The 22,079-nt window shown below is 44.9% G+C and overlaps 1 protein-coding gene across 2 annotated transcripts; it reads right to left on the minus strand.

Annotated features, from left to right (window-relative positions):
* Positions 1-208: 208 nt before the first annotated feature.
* Positions 209-12,753, minus strand: MYOT (myotilin). 2 transcript variants are annotated; one of them, XM_014883447.2, is made up of 10 exons: positions 12,602-12,753; positions 10,291-10,893; positions 8,427-8,577; positions 6,436-6,537; positions 4,410-4,459; positions 3,707-3,839; positions 2,446-2,653; positions 1,798-1,963; positions 1,177-1,310; positions 209-803 (listed from the first exon to the last, which is right to left on the minus strand). In XM_014883447.2, exons 2-10 carry the CDS (start codon positions 10,725-10,727, stop codon positions 631-633), a joined length of 1,554 nt encoding a protein of 517 aa, XP_014738933.1. In that variant the 5' UTR covers positions 10,728-10,893; positions 12,602-12,753; the 3' UTR covers positions 209-630. The 2 variants fall into 2 exon arrangements, with proteins under 2 accessions (XP_014738933.1, XP_088029808.1); XM_088173682.1 differs by lacking the exon at positions 10,291-10,893 and having other exon boundaries at positions 12,602-12,691.
* Positions 12,754-22,079: the final 9,326 nt, after the last annotated feature.

Consider the following 22,079-nt stretch of genomic DNA (forward strand, 5'->3'; position numbering starts at 1 on the left):
CTGGCATGGTGTGGTGTTAATAGGGTGTCGGCATTTAGCTCATGCTAAATATTTTATATATGTCAGATGAAAAACGACAGTGGGAACAGATGGGAGGGGACAAGTGCAAAGCTTAGGAGGGTAAAAATCCATCTTTTCCAGGCTACAGCTGATGCCAGACATTCAAAAGCTGCTTTTAACAGATCAAGCAAGGAAGACTCACAGCTGATACTGGTTATTTAAATTTTTATTTGCCTCTAATTTATTCTCATAAAAACACTCTAATCTACTTGGTTTTAGTATTCAGACAGTACAGACTTCTGATATTATCACGAGTGATATTAGAGAAGCAGTACAAACCAAGCTACCTTAGCATGTAACCAAGCACAGGTGGAACTAAGCTCACCCACACTTGTAAAAACTAACCTGCTTTCTTAGGCTTTCTAGTTAAAATGCAATACTCAGTTAATGGTTATAGTCACCAAACCATATAAATAAAATCTAACATGGTAAAATGGGAACGGCTGAATGTGCAAGAGTCAAAGTAAAAATATGTAACTAGGTATTTTGCTAATTAGAGCAATCACCAGTTAACTGCATCTATGTTGTAATTGTCTCTTATAGGTGTGAGGTTTTCCTCTTCATTTCCAGTTAAAGTTCATCACTTTCATACAGTCCAGACTGCTCAGCCAAACGCTGAAACTCCCCTTCTGGTGAGAAAGCTTGTTTCACATCCAGTCCTCTTCCATTAAGTGCCAAATACTTGCTAAAAGTTGGTCGAACCCGTAACTGCTTTGGGGCTGGAAGTGGCTTATTTGCATGTGCTGGAAGAAAGAGAAAAGTGCACTTTCAGTGCCTTCCCAGGGTGTAGAGAGACCCATGGTAGAGCAACCCATTGCTTTTTATTTGCAATATAAACCAGCAAGCCCTTGGGGAGAATTTAGCAGACAAACACGTATCTCAGACACCAGAGATTTATATTCAACCCCTTGGTTGGTGTCAGGGAAATTGTAGCCTTTAAAAGTTCAAAAGGACACTCCACAGTGATCTGAATTAAACAAAAGAGCTTTTCTCAGGACAGTTACTTTTTGTCTTGGAAATATATCCTTCCAGCAGTCTGAACTTCATGAGATTAATTTTGAGGGCCTGTTCTGAATGTAAGATGCACTTTCTGTGGCACTGGGACCTGGAACTTACTTGCAACCTCTAGCCTGGCGTGGCACGTGGCCACCCCTGCCCCGTTGACAGCAGACACAGTGTACCAGCCAGCATCCTTCTTGCTTGCATTATGGATCAGGAGGCAAATCCTTCCAGTATTGTCATGGAGCAAGCTGAAAAATGAAGGTGTTAATGCCTGAGTGCTTTGAGGAGGAAGGAGAGAAAGCAGAGTCAGTTTACATGCTGAGGAGCTGAGAAAGCCCCAGAACAATTCTTACAGGGCACTGCACACTATTCAGACATGAACACTGCATTTGTGTTAGGGCCACCAGTGAGTCACACCTTGGCACCGTGCAGGTGGCAGCAATGTGTAGTCCCACACTCACATTTCAGTCCTAAAGCTGTGCTTCTCCATGGGCCCTCTACTGCTGCTGGCACTCAGAGGAGCCCCTGGGCACAGCTCTCTCCCTCTGTGCCCTCAAAACAAGGCTCTCAGCACCGTGCCTGGCCAGCACGTGGGCCTGTGGCCCCTGTGTCACACATGAGGGGCAGATCACTTCTTCAGCCTGCTGCTTTTAGAGACCAGCCCATTTACATCTGATTTAGCAAATACTGGTTGTTGTTTTCTAGCACACCAATGGCCAATCATCAGTAGGGTACCTTATTCGGTCTGTATTATATTGTACCATTTCGTTGTTTCTTTTCCAGTAAATCCGAGGTGTTGGGATGGCAGAGATCTGGCATTCAAGTCTGGCTGTGTCTCCTTCAAAAACCTTTTTGCTTTGTGGCTTGAAAATGAAAGTTGGAGGCATGTGATGTTCTTTTGCTAAATTAAAGAGGAGAGATAAAGAGGAGTTACTGGAAGTGTGGAATGCTCATGTCATACTTGTTTTTTAAGACTTCAGGATGCTAAATTCAGGAGGACACATGTTCCCCATTGCATCTCCTTAGCCTTCAGGCAGTTCCTGTGAGCATAAGGATGTAGTAAACACAGTCCACTTTAGAAGGAGAGTCAATTAACATATGTTATCAATCCTGGAAAATTAATAACATTAATTAAATTAAATTCTGAACATCTCACTATATCTAAATATCCTGATCAAAGTGGCTTGAAAGAATACGGCGTCCTAGATGTAGTTATTAAAATAGTCTTGGAACAGGTAAGTTGATTTTATTGTTTGAGCCTGAATATGTGAAGTGCTACCTCTGCTTCTTATTAGTTTAACATCCCAAACACAGGGAGGAAAGCAGTAGATTGCTGAGACTTTCCCTGTGTGGCCAGGGAATTATCAACACTCTCAGTCTTACCAATTACTTCCACTTTTACTGTGAAAGATGCTTCTCCTGCACGGTTGACAGCCACACATTCGTATGTCCCTGCATCAGCTGATTTGACTGCTTCAAAAATGAATGAGTGGAACCCCTTTTCTGACACTATCATTTTATGGAACTGATCCTGATGAACCATCCTTCCATTCTGGTACCACATCACATCTGGAGTCGGGAGCCCACTAACCTGTGAGGGAGACGAGAGCAGTGAAGAGTTAAACCTTTAAGAAAACCTTTAAGAAAATAAAATCCCTCCAATACTACAGGCAGTTTGATGCTGATAGGTGATCAAAACTGTACAGTGTTGCCTGGTTTTGAATGTTAATGTGATGTTGTACAGAAGAGCTTATGGAGTGCTGTGGAAAGATGAGATTTTGCTACAAGACAGGAGATGCTGTTCCTGCAACCCCCTGTTGCTCCCTTTTTGTTGGTGGCTTTGATCAGGCCCAAGATGCTCATTGTGGGCTCAGCCCTTGGCTCCCACAGCTATCACTGCAGCAGGGCTGACACCCACAGCTGATAATGCCTTAAGTATGCTGTCCTGCAGGCATGCTCCAGCTTCTCCACAACATTCAGTCTAGGCAACTTGGAAGAAGATGGCTAAAGACCATGTGTAAGTCTGGCCAGAGTTTACTGAAGCAAAGAGATTGACAATCATTAGGAAAACCCAAGCCTGTGAGGGAGAGCAGGGTCCTTCCTTGGTTGGTACAGCTGCCATGAAGTTTTAGGCCATTCTTGAGTTTTGTTTCCATTTACGGCAATTCCTTGCTTGTCTGCTCCAGCAAGGGCACAGTTTCCTCAGGGAAGACTCATTAAAGGGAGGTGAGTCCTACACAGACCTCACTGGAGGAGTGTCCACTGAAGTAGTGGAGTCCCTGTTCAAAGCACAAGGCTCTCTACCAAAAGCCTTTTTCCAGCAGGGCATTAATATTCATTCTTCCCAAGGAGATCTAGAGACATTCCATGGTGGTCTATATTTACCACTATTTAGCTTTAATTATAATCTTATGCAGCTGATTCCACTTACATTTTCCAAGGGAAAATGCTGAAATATTTAGCTATCTCCTGTTTCTTGGTTTCCATAGCCTGGGGAGACCCTGAACCATCTGCCTTTAGTGCTCTGGATTATTAAAGTGCAAAGGAATTGCAGAGACCTCCACATCCCACACCCCAAGAGGGAATGGAATGGGAAGGGAGAGGTTGGCAGTGGAATTGGAAGGAAGGGAGAGGTTGGCATTACTTTGAAGTCGAGCCTGCAGAACCGCCCCTCCTCAATCACTACATCTTCAGGCACTTGTGTAAAACGTGGCTGAAAAAACTTTTCCTGGATTGAGTCATGTCCACGGTCATCACCTCTTGAGGATGGTCTGCTCCTGAAAATGGGACAGGAACAGTTAATCGTGTAAAAGCTACTTAGCACAAGTGACATCAAAGCTCTGGTTGCAGCTGCAGTCCCTTAACATGTTTAGGAATCCAACACTATAGCTCTGGTTGGTTTTTCAGCTCTAAGTCGTAAGTTTTGATCAGCCACTTCTCCTGCTCAAGTTGTTCAATCCAACACAGAAGCATAACCTTCATTTTTGTCTAATATCCAAAAGAATTGACAAGTGAAATTTGGCTGTGTTTCATTTTCATCATTTATTTTCATTTAAATATTTATATTTCTTTGACTAGAAATTAATCTTCTAGAATACAAAGAATATTTTCCCAAGGTGTATGGAGTTTTTAAACCACTAATGCTATGCTTAGAATTCACTGGATTAAGACGATAGACATCATCACCCATCCACAAGTGGTCACAAACGGCCATTTTAGTCTAAAGAGAGTCAATTTAGTAATTACTACTTTAGCAAAAGTGATAAGTAGTGAGATTAAACCAACATTATCTAGAAATGTTTGAAATAAGATCCTGAAAAATAGCACAGCACAAGCTTTTATTTTACCTTACATGTGTTGTAGGAACCTGCAGCCTGATGTTTTCTGCATTCTGGTGCTTGGGAAGAGAAAGAGGAGATGTGAGTTCACTTAGAAAGATTTATCTGTAGACTGAATGAGAAGCCATTTTAAGTTCATATCCTGACTGCTACTTAAAAACAAAATGAATCTGCTTCAGAAGTCATTGGGGCAGAAGGCAGAGGAACTGGCATGAGGACCTGACACACTCTGTGTTCACCATAGGCTTTGCCGTGGCAAAACTTCTCATTGCTGCCCAGGTGCTGGGTGCAGCAGCTTTGTCTGGCACACAGTTTTCTGCCAGCCCATAACCTTTGTTAGAGAGGAGCAGGACTCCTGGCAAAATCTAAACTGAGAGCTGAGTACAGAGTGTCCTTCCCCACAGCAGGAATAGAAGTGGAATCGCTGGCAAGAGCCTTTTATTGTGCCCACTTAAATATGGTACCAACAACGATGGACACATGCTGAGCTGGAAAATACTTTTCTTTCTAGATCACAGCACCAGCTAAGCTCGTTGACAACTCTGCAATCACATGACTAAATCTGCTAAAGTACCCAGGATTGATTCCTGTTAGGAGCTTGGATGCTTGGAAAATGCGACAGAGCTTGGTGCCAGCGACTCATTTTAGCAATGGAGTCAGAGAGAGCAAATGCTGCATGGAAATTTCTGGATTGTTTGTTGAGCCATTCCAATGTTTGGTTCTGTGCTCTGCAGCCCAGTCCTGTGGAACATTTAAGCCTGGGTTAAAACTTCAATCAGAGAGGCAGTTTTAAGTCCAGGGGAAATATTACATGAATGAAGGTTTTGCTGGGCTGAGTTCAATGTGGAGTCCAAAGGCAATTGCCTGTATCTGCTCATTTACACAAGTTCTGTACAGTTAGTACTTGTTCTATAAAATGATGCTGTAGTGATGAAGTTGCTGATGATTCTAATGACCAATTACATGAACTGGCTGAGTTAAGCTCCTGAGGAATCAGGAGGCTGAATGAATCAGTGACTTCAAAAAAATAAGTCTGAACAACGGGAGTAAGATTTTCCAAACATAAGCCAATCTCTCCTTCCAATGTTCTTTTTCTAAAGCAGCATTTCACACATGTTGAAACGTTGTCAGTCATCCTGTTTTGACTGAATATTTCCTCGTTCTCTGCAAAAGATGAGGCTTCCCTTGCTTTCTGACATTCATAATTTTCCCTTTCCTGCTCTTGCCAGGTGGTTGTTGGGGAGAAATAGCTCATACTGTGAACTCCTCCTTTGCTGTGATCTTAAGTGTCTGTTCCATGCAGGAGTTTTGCTGAGGGCACTTCGGCAGGTGTGTGCCTGCTCCTGGCTCTCTCCTGCTTGCAGAGAGGGATGTTCTCTTTCCTGCACAGGTACCCTGTGCCACACCATGGACATTGCCACTAGCTTTGAGCACAGAAGTGCCAAAATTCTAACTGGCCTGAATAACCAACAAATGGTGCAAGTCTCCAACTAAAACACTGTGCAAAATGCCAGCAGTGATAGATTCTTGTCTATCAGCATGTGGGCTGCTAAAATAACTGCTTTGCATTCTCTTAATGGTTGCAGCCCCCTATAAGGGCTAAAAACCCAACCAATCCCAGCCTAAGGCCATGACCTCCTGAAGCCAATGTCACTTACTCTGAACAGTGACAGGTGTAAATCTTGTTGTCCTGGCCAAGCCTGCACTCAGGCTGTTGGGAGTGGATACCTGGCTGCCTCATGGTGCTGCTCCCCGCCTGTCACAGGCACTGGGTACTGTGCTTTGCAGCAGCTGTTGGAATTCCTCCTGAAGAGGTCATTCCTACAGATCAGGGACAGCAAGGGTTCTTAAAGTTTCCCTCTCTGCCATCACCCCGTGAAAACACCAAACCCCTGCCATGGAGACCTCTGCCTTTGAGAGCCATCCCCTCACCTGCACTGGTACCAAACAAACCCCATCTCTGCCCCGTCCAGGCACAAGCAGGCCTCAGCACAATCACAGGAAACCCTTGCTCTGGAGACAGGTCCCCAGTTACCTGTGCATTCTGCATGTTCTCTTCACCCTGAGTGTCCAGCACAGAGGCAGCATTTGCTGGTCCGAGCAGCCTGCGAGCCATTCTTTCTTCGTAAGTCAATCGCTGAAAGCAGGGCAGAGAGGAATTCTAGTCAGAAGTCCATTTACTAATTCAGATCAGCTTGTTAAGGGCACATTAATATGCCACAAATTCAGGATGTTGTCAATGGAAGCAGGAGATGACCAGAAGCCCCATGTCTGGCCCAGAGGGTTTGCAGTCTGTGATGCCAACTGAAGTCAGCCTCAATATATACAGCACTGAAATGCATAAAAGATTAAACTGCCTGTTCATCAAAGCCTCCCTAATGCCATCTGTGGCCTTCCACTCCTCCTCTTTCTCTGCTGGGATTATTTATGGGTAGCTGATGGCATCATCCTCAGAAGCCAGAGTAAGTCCCAGGGTACCTTTCTGTTAGGGCTGGGAAAACTTCCCAAATCATTCAGCTGTGGAGCTGGAGGCATGATGGATACTCCCAAAAAAGCAAGAGCCACACCAGAAGCAGGCACAGCCAGAGGGGAGCACCACTGCCCCTGAAAGCACTGGGGAGGTTTATGCCAGCACATCTTCAGGGTGAAATGCTGTGAGCTGTCTAGGGTGGAGGCAAGGACACGTTTCAGGCATGACACAATCCTACAATCCGGATGTGGCACACAGGGATAAAAACGACCAGATTTAATTTCAAGCTCTGTCAGTTGGGTTACTTTAGAAAAGTATGTTACTGCCCAGAACACCTGACACTTCACTGCCCACAAAGTTTAACTCGGGTTTGGATTTTGTGACACGAGGACAACCTCTGACTGAATTTCTACTCTGTAGAGATACATGTCTATTGCTGGGTGGGGAAAGGTTTGGGAGGCTTGTGGGACTTTTCTTTAGAAGAGAGCACAAGACCTTTAGCAAAACCTGTGAGAGCTGAATATCCCTGAGGGCCTTACATGTGTATCAAGTGTGGCTGAGATTGGCCAGTTGGCTCAGACGCTGTTGGAGGACAAGAGGAGGAGGACACAGTGGTGATTGCATAAGCCTTATTTTTAGCCTGGCTTCCTATGGGAAGAAAAGCTGACTTGCTATGACAAGCTTTCTTACAGCACATAGGACATTTTTGTTTAGGGGCATGTTCAGTCAGATTTGACCTATTTGTTTGTCCATTCAGTATTTAAAATTACATATATGACACAAACCTGTTCTCACTGATGATCATGAAAATACTGCTTTCTACTTCAGGGGAAAGAAGATGGAAACTTTAAACACTGGGCTTTTACCAGTCTTCCTCTAGACAGCAGAAAGGTTCCCATATTAGAAACCTTCCTGCTCTAGTTTGCTGCAGTGGGCTTCCCTACTGGTAGCAAATTTTTCTCCCAGATTTTGATTTCTTGGTAAAGGGGATTCTGTTGTGACCCTCTGTAGAATAAATATATAAGTACTGAGACTAAGAGGCCTTCTTATAGGAGACAGGCTTTATGATAAAAGCTCATATAATTTCTTTCATTTATTGTTGTTCATATAAAAGAGAAAATTTACCCCATTTAGTGGTGGTCCCTAGAATGAACTTTCAAATATTCCAATTTTTCATCAGGTTCTAATGATTTTGAGATGTTTATTAACCCCAGTGTTGAAAACTAGGTTGTAGTCATGTCTAGAGAACTGAGGCATTCTCCTTGGATTTTTAATTTTCAGTGGATGTGATGTTCAACAGGATCTCCAGAAGAGAGTTCAAATTTGTGCCACAGCTCTAAACATCTTCCTTTTTGTTTCACAGTAAAAGAATATTCCGGTCATAAATGGCTTTTGCTCCCATGGGATCTGCTGAGGTTCTGAGTAAAGGTTCTTGGGCAGTGCTGCTCCTGCATTTCCTTCTGCTTTTAGCTCAGTTTGGAGGCTCCAGCCCCTGGAGCTGTAGAAGCAGTCTCTGCAGCCCTGCTTGCACTACTGAGAGTTCTTTAATCCCTTACCTGGTTGCCGTTCTGGAGAAGGCTGTCTTTGCATCGGAGTTTCTTTTCCAAGTCCTGAATGAGGGCCTCTTTTGTCCCTCGAATTTCTTGGTCTGATGTCTTCTGCATAGAGTTGATGCTGGATTGTTTGCTATACATGGGCTGTGAGTAACTACTCAGGCAGGAAGAGAAAACAAAGTTATTCCCATAGGTGTGCTGGATTATTTGCTACAGCTTCACAGAATGCACAGGAAAATGTGAGCCTGCTTCCTAAAAACTATGGTTCAAATGAACCCACAAAGCATTTGGGAGGCGAACAGGCCAAGTTGGGTAATTGAGTATCAAAACCTTAAACAGAAGAAGCATCATGGTGCAGCCAAGTCATCGAGTGTCCTCCCACAATACTTGTTCAGCATCCCTACATCCTGCAGTGCCCCCTCACAGCCTGACCCTGCAATCCATGGCCACAATCAGCTCCTGGAGCTGGGCACTACATTTGATTCTGAAAGATGCCAGGAAAAGTGGAGCATCCATCAGCAGGGATTGCAAAGGTCTGCTGGAGGTCACAGCCCTCTGTGCTGACAGGCTCTAACTTGGTTTGTGACCTGCAGTGGGGCCTTCTATGCTGCACTCATGTTCAGAAATTATTTCTATTCCAAATCCTCTTCCTCCTGTTGCTTGGGCATTTTTTCTGCTGACTAGACTAGAGTAGAAGGGTTATAATTCCGGAAAACTCCCAGCACTGCTTGGACTTCATAACTTAATGCAAGTTATAACTTGAAAACTTTAGGATTTGCCCAACAGATGAACGCATCTCATGTCCTTGTTTGCCTATTAGTAGCGTGATTGGGAAAATAATTCCTCAACTCACTGCATGTTACATTTAAGAGCAGCTAATATGAAGAGCATAGTTGGCACCCAAACCCTTTGCTATGGAAACAAACAACCCCACACTACAAAAACAAACCCCAGCAGTCACTCCACCTGTGTCCCACACCCCCCACACTCTTGCAGGACTTCAGGAAGCACTCCCCAGTTAACCCACCCCATCTTACCTTTCCCCTTCCCTCAGTGCTGTGATTCAGAAAACAGACAGAAATATTCTGATTTCCTGAACGCAAACTGACACTTAGGTCTGCATTTTATATCCTGCCCCTATCAATTTTCCAGTATCTCACTTTGTGCATATTCCACCCTGACTTTCCCCAGGACCTCCAGCTGATATTGGCAGTAATACAAGTTGGTGAGAAGGCAAGGCCCAGCTCCCTTTGAGATCTCACTGACCTTGGAAGATATTTGGATTGCAGCCCAAAGGCAAAATGATATAATACATATTCAGGAAAGAATTTAGTCTTTGGTCTAAAGGGGTAAAATTTTCAAGAGGCTGCCTTTCTTTTACATACATGATTAATAAGAGGGGTATTAGAGGTGAGTTTAGATCCACATCATGATGTGGAACCTGAAAATATTACTGAGATGTACTAAGACTTTCTGAGTTGTTTATATGTGGGGAATGCTACTGCCTTCCCCCTGTCTTCCTGTTCATAAGCCATGTTTTTGGAAATTAATTTGAGATGGGTGCCTGTCTTCTGCTCTAAATAACCTTAAGAGATTTCTTTCAAATCAAACGAAACCATTCAAACCAGCTCCAGAAAACTCACACAGCAGCCTGTGACCTGCCCACTGTGCAGTTTAATTCCCACACAAGGCACTCAGCCTCCTAACCTGACCCATGCAGAGCTCTGCCTTGAGCACCAGCAGTCAGTGGGAGCTGTGCCGTTGGCTTCAGCCAGCCTGGGCTTGACCAGGGCATTGGGGTTGGGATGGTCAGTGCTGGGGACAGCCAGAGGGAAGCAGGGCAGGTTAGAAGCCTGTGTGTACTTACTGAGGTTCCATGGGAGAAGGAGCTGGGCTGTTACAGTCGGGCTGCGAGGGGAGCACGGAGCACAGGAAGGCTGCGGGGGATTGGTTAGGCACGGGCAGAAGCCTCTGCCCGGATGATGAGCTAGCAGGAGACTGTGCAGATGCAGGTGTGATAGGATATGTGGATTCCTTAGGGGCACTACAGGACGGCGAGGAGAGTGTGATTGAGGAGCTCAGCGATGACGAGGAGGAGAATTTCTGCCCGCTGGGGTTACGAGGCTGTATGAGGATGGAGGACTGTTTGATTTCTCTGCTTGACTCTGTGGAGGCTGCAGGTCCTGGAAGCTGCTGTTGCCCTTGACACACATTCTTAGACTGGATAAAGTGTTTTGGACGTTCGTAGTTAAACATGGTTGGTTGGCACATAGAGGAAACGGATGGGAGATTAGGGACACTCATAGGAGAGGTTTCACGGCTGTCCTGGGTTTTTGTTGGTGATAATTGGCTTTGGATAGGTGGCTGGTAAAAGCTAGGTGGTAGGCCACAAAAGTTTTCTTGGCTGGGCTCCTGGATAGAATGGAGCCCTTGCCTTGCAGAATAGATGCTTTCTTGGAGTGGGTTTTCCCTTCAGGAAGACAATACAGATACAATAAATTGTACATCACAAACTGAATCATAAAAATACTGTGTTTTGAGTGCTCACTGGCAATCCAAACACTATGAAGTTAAAGTTCAACTAAATTAAAGCTTGAACTTAAAGTTATTTAGGATTTGTTAGAACTGTCCCACAACTGTATGAATATTTTGGGTTACAATAACAAGCCACATAGTCTGTCTGCCTCAGGTGCAAAGGTCACTGTGCTTGTCTTATATGCCAGAGCCCAGTAAGTTCTAAAGGAAACAGCAATTGGTTAAACACCTGCCTAAGTCTCCAGATAAATACCGATACTACTGCTAAGCCAGGTAATTTCCCATGTATTATCTTTAGTTAAGATCTCTGGATCCTGCTGTTTTGTGCCCTATCAAAATGCTAAATGTACTATTCCTCAGAACCAGCTATCTGTGCCAAGAAATTCCTCGTACCATAGGGAAGCACAAAGGTTTAATTTTCTTTTAAGTCTAAAACAAAACTTTTGAAACCCAATCTCCTGATTTCTTCTCTAATGGATTTTGAATTCGGAGCTTCTAATATCCATCTGAGATTTAGGATTAGAATGCCAAGGAGTGTGTGTCTCTGAGGTGATTTCCTGAGATTTTCTGTCAAGGCTGGTAATTGCCAGAATGACATGAGCTGCAAGATAGGGTAGAGCAAGCTGAGCTGCTCAGAGTCCTGCATTTATTTTGGAGGTGGTTGATATTTAAACCTGAGCTTTCCATCCACGCAAAACCTGGGAAAGTTTCATTGAGCAAGCTTTTTAAAATGGACAAACGACTTCAGCTCCAGGATAAATAAATAATCCCCCAAAATAAACATAAAGCCACTAATTCTAAAAAAATTAAAAAAAAAAAAAAAAAAAAAAAAAGGAATGAGAGAATATAAATCCCTACAGTTACATGTGCTGGAAAAAATTGTAATCTTGCCCCACCGAGATCAGCTGTTTCGCTGCTATATATACCCAGTATATTGTATTCCTGTCTTTGGAGAGCCTGGAGAAGGGCTCCACGAGGTCATAAATTCCCATGGGGGGAGATAACTGGAGACATTGCTCTGATATTGAAGACTCAAGGCTTTCATTTCCTAAAGGGAATCGTCAATATTAGTTGTGAATTAGCTGTAAGTAAACAGAGGCCTTATAGTAAAAATTGCCTGACTTTTCCCTTGTCATACTCTTGAAATTTGAAGCTGGCTCAAATTTTTGGAGCGCGTCCACACTATGTCCTCATTCACTGGTGCAGAAAACTCGTTAAGTCTTGTCTTTATCCCATTTTTCTATCACTACCTGTGCACGGATTTGCACATTCACTGTACCACAGGCTGTGGACAGCAACCAGCGTTTATTTTGTTTTCTAGAACACCGCACTTAACCAAGCTCTGATGCACAGCGTCACTTCTCACAAGGGATAAGCCATCTTTCCCTCAAATCATTCCACCTTGATTTGGGAGGGCAAGAAATAAATCCGACGAGACATTTGACCTTACAAGATGAAAACAGTAGGTAACAACAGGGACAGCTTGCTTGTTTAAAAACAAGCCCGCGTTTTTGGCTCTGTTGCCGCCCACGCTCCCTCTGACACCGCCGCACCCCAAAGGTGCGGCTGCACCTCAGCATTCCCAGCAGTCCCTCAGCCACCAGTGAAAAGTGACGTGCAAAAAACCCAAGCAAGCACCTTACCTACAGCCCAGGAGCTGTCACCCGGGCCCTGGCCGGTATTTTGGGAGGGACGGTCATTCACTGGCCCGGGCTGTCATAGCCGCCCTCTGCGCGGCGGAACGAGCCCGGAGCTTTAATGTGCTGCCAGCGGTGACACCGCGGGCCCTGCCTGTCCCCGGCCCCGCCGCTGTCACAATAAGAGTCTCGCAGCCCGGACACTGCCAGGGCCGGAGCCGGGGCTTGGGCCGGCGCCCGCGGGCAGCGCTGGGACCGCCCGGCGCTCGGAGCCGCCGCTGCTGCTTTGGACCGGCCTTGTCCTGGCCCTGTCCCGGCCCTGTCCCCGCTCTGTCCCGGCCCCGGAGCGCTGGAGTGGCGGTGGGCACGGGCACAGCCCCAGCCCCGGCCCCGTCTCAGCGCTGCCGCTGCCGCGGGCGCCCCTGGCTCAGCACAAGGGGGAGAGCTGAAGAAGTCGCCAGCTTTTGGACGGAAAAGCAGGAGTTCTGCCCAGAGCACCGACGGGGTGCAGCAAGGACCGCTGCAACATGCCTGAACGTCCCTTAATCCCACTTTGTTATCCCAAGGAAATTCTTGCTCAGAGAAGCTGACTGACCCATCCCTGGTGTTCAAGGCCACGTTGGATGGAGCCCTGAGCAGCCTGGTCTAGTGAAAGGTGTTCCTGCCTGTGGCAGAAAAATGGTCATCTCTAAGGTCCTTTCCATCCCAAACCATTCTGTGGTTCTAAATTCCTTGTTTAATTCAATTACTAATTGTAGCTAATTGCCTCCGTAGTGATAAACCTCTGGTACTGATTTTAAGGCTGTGTGCACTTGAAGGCAACAGCTACTCGAGAGCCAGGTTTAAAAGTGATTTAAATCCCCCCTGGCTCCGTGGCCAGGGCCACCTGCCCCAGCCCCGGGGCGATGCACGCTCCGCTCCTGCCCGGAGCTCGGCCAGGGCCAGGGGCACTGCTCACGGGTGTGTCCGAGCAGTCATAAACTAGCCCTGTGGAAAGAATATGATAAAAATATGGTAAATATTAATATTTTGCTGCTTGTTATTGCAGCTGTTTACACGGACGAGAAAATGCAGCTGTGGTGTTTTCACCAGAAGAGCAGCAGATCCTGCTGGCAGATTAGGTGATCCATATCCCTTTTACCACCAGCTCCAATGCCTATCTACCTCTTAAATTAACATTGCAGTGTTTAAAATGTCTTAATTATACTTCGGAAACCCTCACTTATTGCTTAAAAACACCCCAAACCCGAAAGTACCGCAGCGGGGCTGCGTGTGGGCTCTCAGCTGCCTCGCATCCCCCTTCTCTGTGCCCGTGAGTCTGTCAGCACAGCGACCTTCCAGAGGTTAATCCACCTCTAGTGCTTGTATTTAAACATCGCCCCATCGTTTGTGAACTAAAACTACAGAGCAGGTGTTAATTGAGTGCTAATTTATATAAATTCCTCGTGTGAAAGTGATTAAGGGAGGGAATTCGTCCCTAGTTGTTGGAGAGGTTATTTGCTATTTACGTTAAGGAAAAAAGAAAAAAAAAAAAAGAAAAAAATAAAATAATTTTAAAAGGCACCTGGATCATGATCATTGCCCTGCAGGAAGCTGTGAGCACGGTAAAGGTCAGGCTCCGTGCTCAGACAGGCTCCCTGGCTTCCCACCAACATCAACTTAGCACCAAAGTTGGCTGTAAGGCATCGATTTAAGGACAGTTTTATACACTTAAAAGATTGGACATAACCAGGACAGCTTGTGTGAAAGAGAAGGATTAGAAAAACGTGACATCCAGAAGGAAGGAAAAAAGGTGAAAGAACTGGAAGCTGAACTGATGAAGGCAGAGGAATAAATCTCATCTCTTGTGCCAAGTAACTTAATAGTGCTGCGACCAGCTCTGCGAGGTGTCAAAAATCAGCTTTTCTGTCCTGCTTCAGTTTACTCTCTAAGAACGGTGCCCTGCTGTTTTCTGATGAGGTTCTTTCTCCTCATTGCTTGAGTCATACAGCAAAAAATGTCTAGAAAAAGAGTTAAGGATCTGTTGCTTATTATTTAAGATATTGAAAAGCTACCTAAAATACCAGTATATTAGTGCCTGAAGCCTCTTCTTTTGCTTGAATTGAGTTTCTTTAATGAAATTAATAATCAGAAATGGTTTTATTCTGCTTCTTTAAGGCTGTTGAGGACACTGTAAGCTGCAGGTGTAAAGGGCTCAGAAAGGAGTAGCTGGTAGTGACAGTCTTGTTGAATTGCATTTTCTAGCTTTTGTGGAGTGCCTGTTGCTAGGCAATATTTGGGAGGATATGGGTACAAGGATTTAATTCATTTTATAGCTATTCCTAGTAATGGTTTTGGTCTGTCATCACTGCCTTTGTTGGTATTTGCCTTTGGTTATACAATTGCAACCACATACACTACATGAGGGAATTATACACTAAATCTGACTAACAATACAGTTATTTTACAGCCAACCATTGCCCATGATTGCTGAATTTGAGGTAACAACAACATTCACAATGCTGAGTCACATTTATAATGATGTTTCAAAGCACCTGGCAGTATGTATGTAGGATTTAAAGGTATTTAAATTCTCATAGATGGGTATATCTAGAAATTTTGATGGTTTCTCTCTGTATTTTGAGATGTGTCCAAAGTCTGGACTAGTTAATATTTTTGTTTGCATTTATTCATTTATATATATATATATATATATATATATATATATATATATATATACACAAATGTAACCTACATTTTAAAAAGCTATTCCATAGCTGATTTTGGTGGCATGGTAAATCTGTTTATATATTAGGGTCTGCTTTGGGTCTGAGCTAATTTCCCTAGAGTGAGCCTGGATTTCATAGAAAGGCTTGAAACCAAACTGAGAGCCCCCTCTTAATGATCTGCATGCTGGTTATTGAAGCAAAACCATTTTTACTCAGTGATTTAGCAAAAAAGTAACTCTCCTGCATGGAGAAATCTATATTGAAACATGATCTCACCCGTGGTAAAATTTGAAAGAAGGTGTTCAGAATTGTTTAAATAACTGGTTTAGTTAAAATGGCTGAGTACATCCAAAAATAATCTCTAAGCCAGGGAGTACCTTCTGTCAGGGACAGGCGTTTCCACAGTCTGTAACAGGATCACTGCAGCTGCAGGCTGGCACTCAGCTGGGAGAGCAGGCACACGTCTGCCTCCTCCTAGCTCTCAGTGTCAATAATAGGACTGAGGGAATCCTCTGCTGGATTGAACTGTCCGTTATTACATCTATAAACCCCTGAGAAACCGTCCAGAAATGGGGATGACATCACCAATCTATGCATTCTAAACTGTTTTGTTTCTCTGGAGCAATCAAACAGGATAACTGATAATGCAGTAAGTGTACAGCTGCATTTGGGATAGCAATTGGATCAAGTCTTGTTATAAAATGGAATACTTTATTACTGGGGGAGAATCTCCATCTCCTGAGTGGGGAGTGTCCCTACCATGGCATGGGACAGTTTTCCTTCTATCCAGTGGGTCACTGGTTCAGTGCTTTTCCCCACAGAGTGCTTTGCAGGTCCCGTCTGCATCACACTTACAGGATCTTGAGTTTTATTGTTGTCTTTCAGAATAGGAAAGAGAAACATGAGGTGATGCCACTTGGCCAGGGCCACCAAGAAAAGTGGTGGCAGCAGAATTGTACCTTGAGATTTCCCAGGCACTGTGATCTTTGCCTTATGCTCTGCTGTGGAGTCAAAGATTTCCTAGAGGACAATTATTTGGGGTGATGCTTTAAAGTTACCCACAGATAGGCACTCCTGCAACTGACATCAGGCACTTCCCTGATGCTTTAGGTGGTTACACACTTGGTCAAACAGAGCCTGTGCTGTCACCTGCCAGGCTGGTGCTGACATTGTCATTGTCACCCAAGCAAGCAGCTCAGGCTACTGCAGGTGCCTGATCCCTGCCAGGGTAAGGGGCATTGGAGTGTGCAGCTGGGATCACTGGACTGTCCATGCCTTAAGTGCTGTAAAAAGCTGACCCAGGGATGTGATTTTCTCTCTGTCTTACCGCAGAGGAGAAGCCCGAGGTGAATTTTCATAAGCTCCACGGAAGTCCTCAGCCTGGCTCTTGGAGTTCTTCTGCCCAAAGCTTGTGGCTGCTGCTCGAGTGCCCAGCCCAGGGCTCTCTGGGCTGTAGGAGGGCAGAGCAGCTGCCCCACGGTCCTTGGCTCCTGCTTGGCTGCTCCTGGGGAAGGAGGATTTCTTCATGGTGACCTGCACAGCTGGCCTGGGGGCAGCACCTCCAAAACTTTCCAGCTCTTTAGCTCCTGGAAGGAGAATTGTCCCCACGTCAGGTAGGAAGCAGTGGTGGCTCACCAGTACAGCACTGCAATAACAGGGGATGGGAAACTAGAATGTCTGAGCAGGTGGATGAGGCTCATTCTGCTCTGCACAGACTGAAACCTGCACAGCTGCATGAGCCAAACGTGACTTCTGGCCAGGGCTGGTGAGCTCTGTGTACATGCCAGGTGCTGTTCTGATTGCAGGGGGCTTCCAGCACGAGCCAATCAGGTCAGGTGTACAATAACAAAGGTATAGACACAGCCAATGTGTTGGGCCAAGCTGGAATCCCTGGAGGGATGAAGCTCAGGGATGAGACTCCTCTGAGAGAGGGAACAGCATCTCCACCTTGTCATCTTTGACCCAGGAAGAAGAGGGACAAAAAGCACAACACAGAACAACTTGCATCCAGCTTTGAGAGGTACCCAAGCAGACTACATTTTTTGGGCATTTCTCTTTTCCTGAGCCTATAAAATTGTTTGGGTCTGGCTTCTGCTTGGGAAAATCTGTGATTCTGCCTGATGTTGAGCAGCAGCAAATTCTTTTGTGCTTAGTTGCTCAACACCGAAATCCATGTGCTTACCTGGGGAAACAGAGAGATGTGCACTGGATGCTGCAGACCCAAATTCATTCTCAGCAACACATTTAAATATTCCAGAGTCTTCTGGAAAAGCTTCTGTAATAACCAGGGTGCAGACTTCTTCTGAAATAAGAGATTCAGGCATGATGTTGTACCACAAGAGGCAAATGTTAACCTGTAGGAACTGCTCTTTACAGGATTCTTTACTTAGTGATGGGGATTGACACTAATAAGGTGCAAAAAAGTGATGTAGAGGGCATAGGAAGTCAAGGGGTTTAAAAGGAGCAAGATTAAAGAAGACTCTTCCTGTGACATTAATGAAACAGCACATTTTTTGTGGTGAGTGTTTTGTTTGTTCGTTTGTGTTTGGCTTTTGGTGGTTTTGTTTTGTTGGGGTTTTTGGGCTTTTTTCCTAAATTCTGTATTTTCTTGCACGAGTTTAAAATATTATAGGTCAGAATGTTTGATATGCTTTCTCTTAACACAGGGAGATCTCTTACCCAAACTATTACTCTTCATTGGCTGAATGTAAAAGTATTGATACCTTTTTCCAAGTATTGTGGAAAAAATCAGGGCTTTTCAGGTGCTTGCAGCAAAATTAAGAACTTGAAAGCTCTTGGCCTGACTCACTATTGTCTTCTGGCTACCTCTGGACCTTATTGTTTTATTTTGGATGAGGTGGGAAATACTGAGTGTGGTGAGGAATCTAACCAAAAATGCCAGTGTACTTACCAGGAACTGCTGATGAACAAGCCTCTGCTCAAGATAAGAGAAAAAGAATTTAAATCAGTATAATGTCAAAATGAAAAAAAACCCCAAACCCTTCAGCCCTCACTCCCTTTCCCACCTCAGCTGTCACCCTGGTTACAAGGGAAACATCTCCCTTTCTGTCCATCACAAGGAATAGCATCTGGATAGGGAAAGCTCAGGTTTGGCCAGGGAACCTGGTGGTGCAAACACCTCTCCACTGAGGTCGTACACAAAGAGCTCCACTCAGGTGATACACTAAAGCTCTACTGACTTTGGAGTTGGTTGCTGTGGGTTTGGCCCTCTGAGTTCTGACCTCATGCCTGGGCGTATAAGAGATTGTTTGAAATGAGGTTGTGCTTTTTTTCCCCTGAGTTCATCAGTAGTTCTAGTATATGGTGACAATGCTTCCATGGTTCAGTAGGGCTGTCATTAATAACTAACAGCCTGGAATCTCCCCCCTTGTGCCTGACCCACCCCTGCACTGCCAGAGGAAGTGCAGACTGTGCAGCAGCCTGTGACTTCAGGTCATCTGATACTTTAAACTTAACTGCTTCTATGAATGATCTCCTGATTTTTATAGCTGTTCTCATCCCTGTCTTACCCCCATCCCAGTAAAATATCTGTACATCCAACAGGTGCAGCAACACCTACTTTTCCGCAGGATTCGGAAATCGGCAGAATCCATGATCTGATCATATTCCCTGTACCAGTGAACCTGCAGGGTGGGTGTGGAGTGAATGCGACACTCAAACACCACCAACTGGCCCTTGGTAGCTCTTATGTTTTGTAGACCCTGGAGGAGAAAATATTTCTGTTAAATACCTGATCTGAGTATTTCTCCATGGAAGCATTTATTAGGAAGTGATACACCCTTCACTGAGGAGATGGTCTTGCCTGTATTTGCATTTTACTAACAATAGTTGTCTGAATTTTAAATGTATTTGCAGTGGGTTGTGAGTGGAAGTTTTTTCACCAGAAGACCAGCACTCATTAAAGCCTTGCTTGTGCATTTAAATAAAGATACATATGCAGGAAAAACATGTATTCCACTAGATGCAACATAATAAGGGTGGTTACAATATGAAGTTTCCACTTCAGCCTCCTTTGCAGGAAATAAATGAGATGAATTCCTAAGTGGTTCTGTCTGTCTGGATCATTTACCAATTAAGATGTTAGTTTGATAGCATCACTAACTAAGTATGCTAGCCTTTTTGAATTGTAAATGAACCAATGTTCCAGCCTAGAAATACTTTCTGATCGAACAAGAAAATGCAAAATCTAATGCTGGTAGTTGCAGGATGGGTTGTATTTTTCAGACAACTTGTGCTCTTTACCTTTGTAAACACAGGTGTGGTTCCATAGGCAGACCCAGCCAGGCTCAGCGAGGGACTCTGCATCTAGATGGCAAAAAAAAAGAGAATTTTCTAGATGGAATTTTTCACATGCAGAAACCTGGCTGTGTTGCTGGCACTTTACTTTGAAGGAGAAGAAGATTCAGAGTGTTTTATCTGTTGCTGATGTTTTGGGCTAGTAAATAGCCCATGGAGAGTCTCCTCCACTCAGGTGTTTCAAGAGGAAACAACTCCCTGGCCTGCAGACACCAAGTTAGTGGGAAGAGGAGCTGATAGCCAGTAAATGTTGCTCAGAGCCTTAAGCCAATTACTTGCTCATATCTTGCAGCCTCTGTGTAAGATCAGGGCTGCTGCCAGTAGCTGTCCCTCTCCTTCCACAGAGATCCTGACCCAGTTTAGCTGATCCCAGGTCTGGCAGTTCCTGGTTTGTGTTGTGTGTGTGGTTGCTACAGTGAGGCTGAAAAATGAGGCAGAGAAATGAGCAGGATTTTTCTGTTCTGTCCTGACATCCTCTGTTAGAGCTCAGCTGTCACAGAAGTTCCAGTAAGGCCTCTGATTAAGCAAGAAAGGCAGTTTTGAGATGATCAAATATTTGCAGTGCAAGATATGTCCTTGTTCCTTGGTGAAGTGTTGATGTGCACTCATCTCTGTCTCACTTAGCATTGGAACCATGTGTCTTGCACATAAATGTGCAACTGAAGTGCCTGGGTTTGTTTTGCTGTGACACTAGCCTTTTTAAATAACGTTGTCTTTGAAATAACCCATGTTTTCATCTCATTCCCTCCCAGCCTGGGTTAAGATGTGAATCTGTCTCTAGGTGTTCCGACTTCTCCAGCTCTTGGCCACATAGGTGCTCTAAAACAGCTCTCTGTTTTGAATTGAATCTTTGAAATACAGCTGTGACAGCCCCTTGAGCATTTCCAGCCCTGTCACCTGCTCCCTCAGTTCTTGGCAGTTCTGGCTAGGAAATGTTCCAAGCCAGAAAGCCCTTTTCAAGAGCTTAGGGTCCAGACCTTGATATTCATGCTGACTCTTGCCTCTTAGACACTTGCTGAAGACGAGCCTGAGCTGACCCTTGCAAAATATTTCTAGACTGCTGTAAATAATAATTTTAAATGTGTGTAAGCTGCTATTTGAGTGTCAATAGATAAGGCTGAATTATAGAGGTGTAACTGGTGAACTGAATGGTTGTGAGTGACTGCGCTGGCTGAGGAACCAATGGACAGAAAACCACTGGTGGTTCTCTGCTTTTCCCTAGTGTGTGTGGGAAATTAAACAGGGCAGGATGGAGACAGAGGCTTTAGGAGGCTGAATATACTTGATCCAATAATATTTACACTTACTGTGACATTCCTCTGACCCCGACAGGATGCTGAGACTTGCAAGGAGGCTTAGCCTTCGGATTTACCCTAAGAACCTGGAGAGACAAACATAAAGCAGTGTGTGTTTAGAATGATCTCCTTTTCCTTACAATACAGCAATGACTGTTTTGTGAATTGAGCATAGGCTGGTTGGGGTCACACAGAGATGCCAGAGGAAATAGAAGCATCCTGAGTATCTGAGGGTAGGTTCAGGTCACCTACAGAGCATGGAGACACTTTAACAAGATTATTGATTCAGACCTCTATAAAAGACCCAAGTTACATGTGAAACCTGGCTTCATGCTGGACCTAGGATTTTCCTGTATTTGGATGGGAAAGTCTAAAAAAAAAACCCTTGTTACTTTAGTGAAAGTGGAAATGGCATCTCATAAACCAGCTGCTAGGTTCCTTTGCATGAAGACTGTAACATACTGGATTGACACAGAAAAAGTAGTTACTGAGATCTTAATAGCTCACCATGGTAATTAAAGGCTTACAGGTTTCATCTTTGCTTTTCTTTTGCTGTAGCAAGAGGGATTGGTCTTGCTGGCACACAAAGGATATCAACCCTGCTTCTCCTGGGGCCACCTGCACCAGGACAAAGGCCAGCCTTGACAAACACCCTGCAGGGACAGCAGCAGTGCTGTTGTCACACACTGCTTCTAGAGTGAGCCCTGGAACTGGGGCCCTGGTGAGCCACAGCAGCATGTGTGACACATGGTGACAGTGCTCCTGTGCCTGTGTGCTTACAGCTGTGGGGATGGAGCCTGCTTTGCCAGCCAGGAGAAGACATGGAAATGCCTGAACTGGTGTTCTGCTGGCTGCAAGAGCCATGGAGGTCCCCTGCTGCTCTCTGCTGTGATGCAATCCTCGTGAGCAGAAGTGGGCTCTGGGATTTGCATTCCCCATCCATTAGGGCAGCTTCCACCCTCTCCTGCTCTTGGTGCCTGTGGCATCAAATTCGGAGGTGTCTGGTAGCTGATGTCATGTACAGCCAAGCCCCGTGTCTGTGCCTGAGCCTGTGGCCATGCAGGCAGCACCTGAAGGCATTGGCAGATGTTTGCAGAGCTTTGTTTGCTGTTGAATGCTCTGTTGCTAAAGCCACTGTAGTGCTCCCTGTGAGCTCCTTGCCTG

Source organism: Sturnus vulgaris, chromosome 15 (assembly GCF_052056855.1).
Source record: "Sturnus vulgaris isolate bStuVul1 chromosome 15, bStuVul1.hap1, whole genome shotgun sequence".
NCBI lineage: Eukaryota > Metazoa > Chordata > Aves > Passeriformes > Sturnidae > Sturnus > Sturnus vulgaris.

Bases quoted from the DNA above. Each gene is read 5' to 3' on its own strand.
- MYOT (XM_014883447.2), bottom strand. From the start codon at position 10,727: ATGAGTGTCCCTAATCTCCCATCCGTTTCCTCTATGTGCCAACCAACC. The intron at 8,578-10,290 runs GTAAGTACACAC...CTGCCTGAGTAG, and splicing joins CCTTCTCCCATGGAACCTCA to TTACTCACAGCCCATGTATA. The intron at 4,460-6,435 runs GTAACTGGGGAC...TCTCTTCCCAAG, and splicing joins AGAACATGCAGAATGCACAG to CACCAGAATGCAGAAAACAT.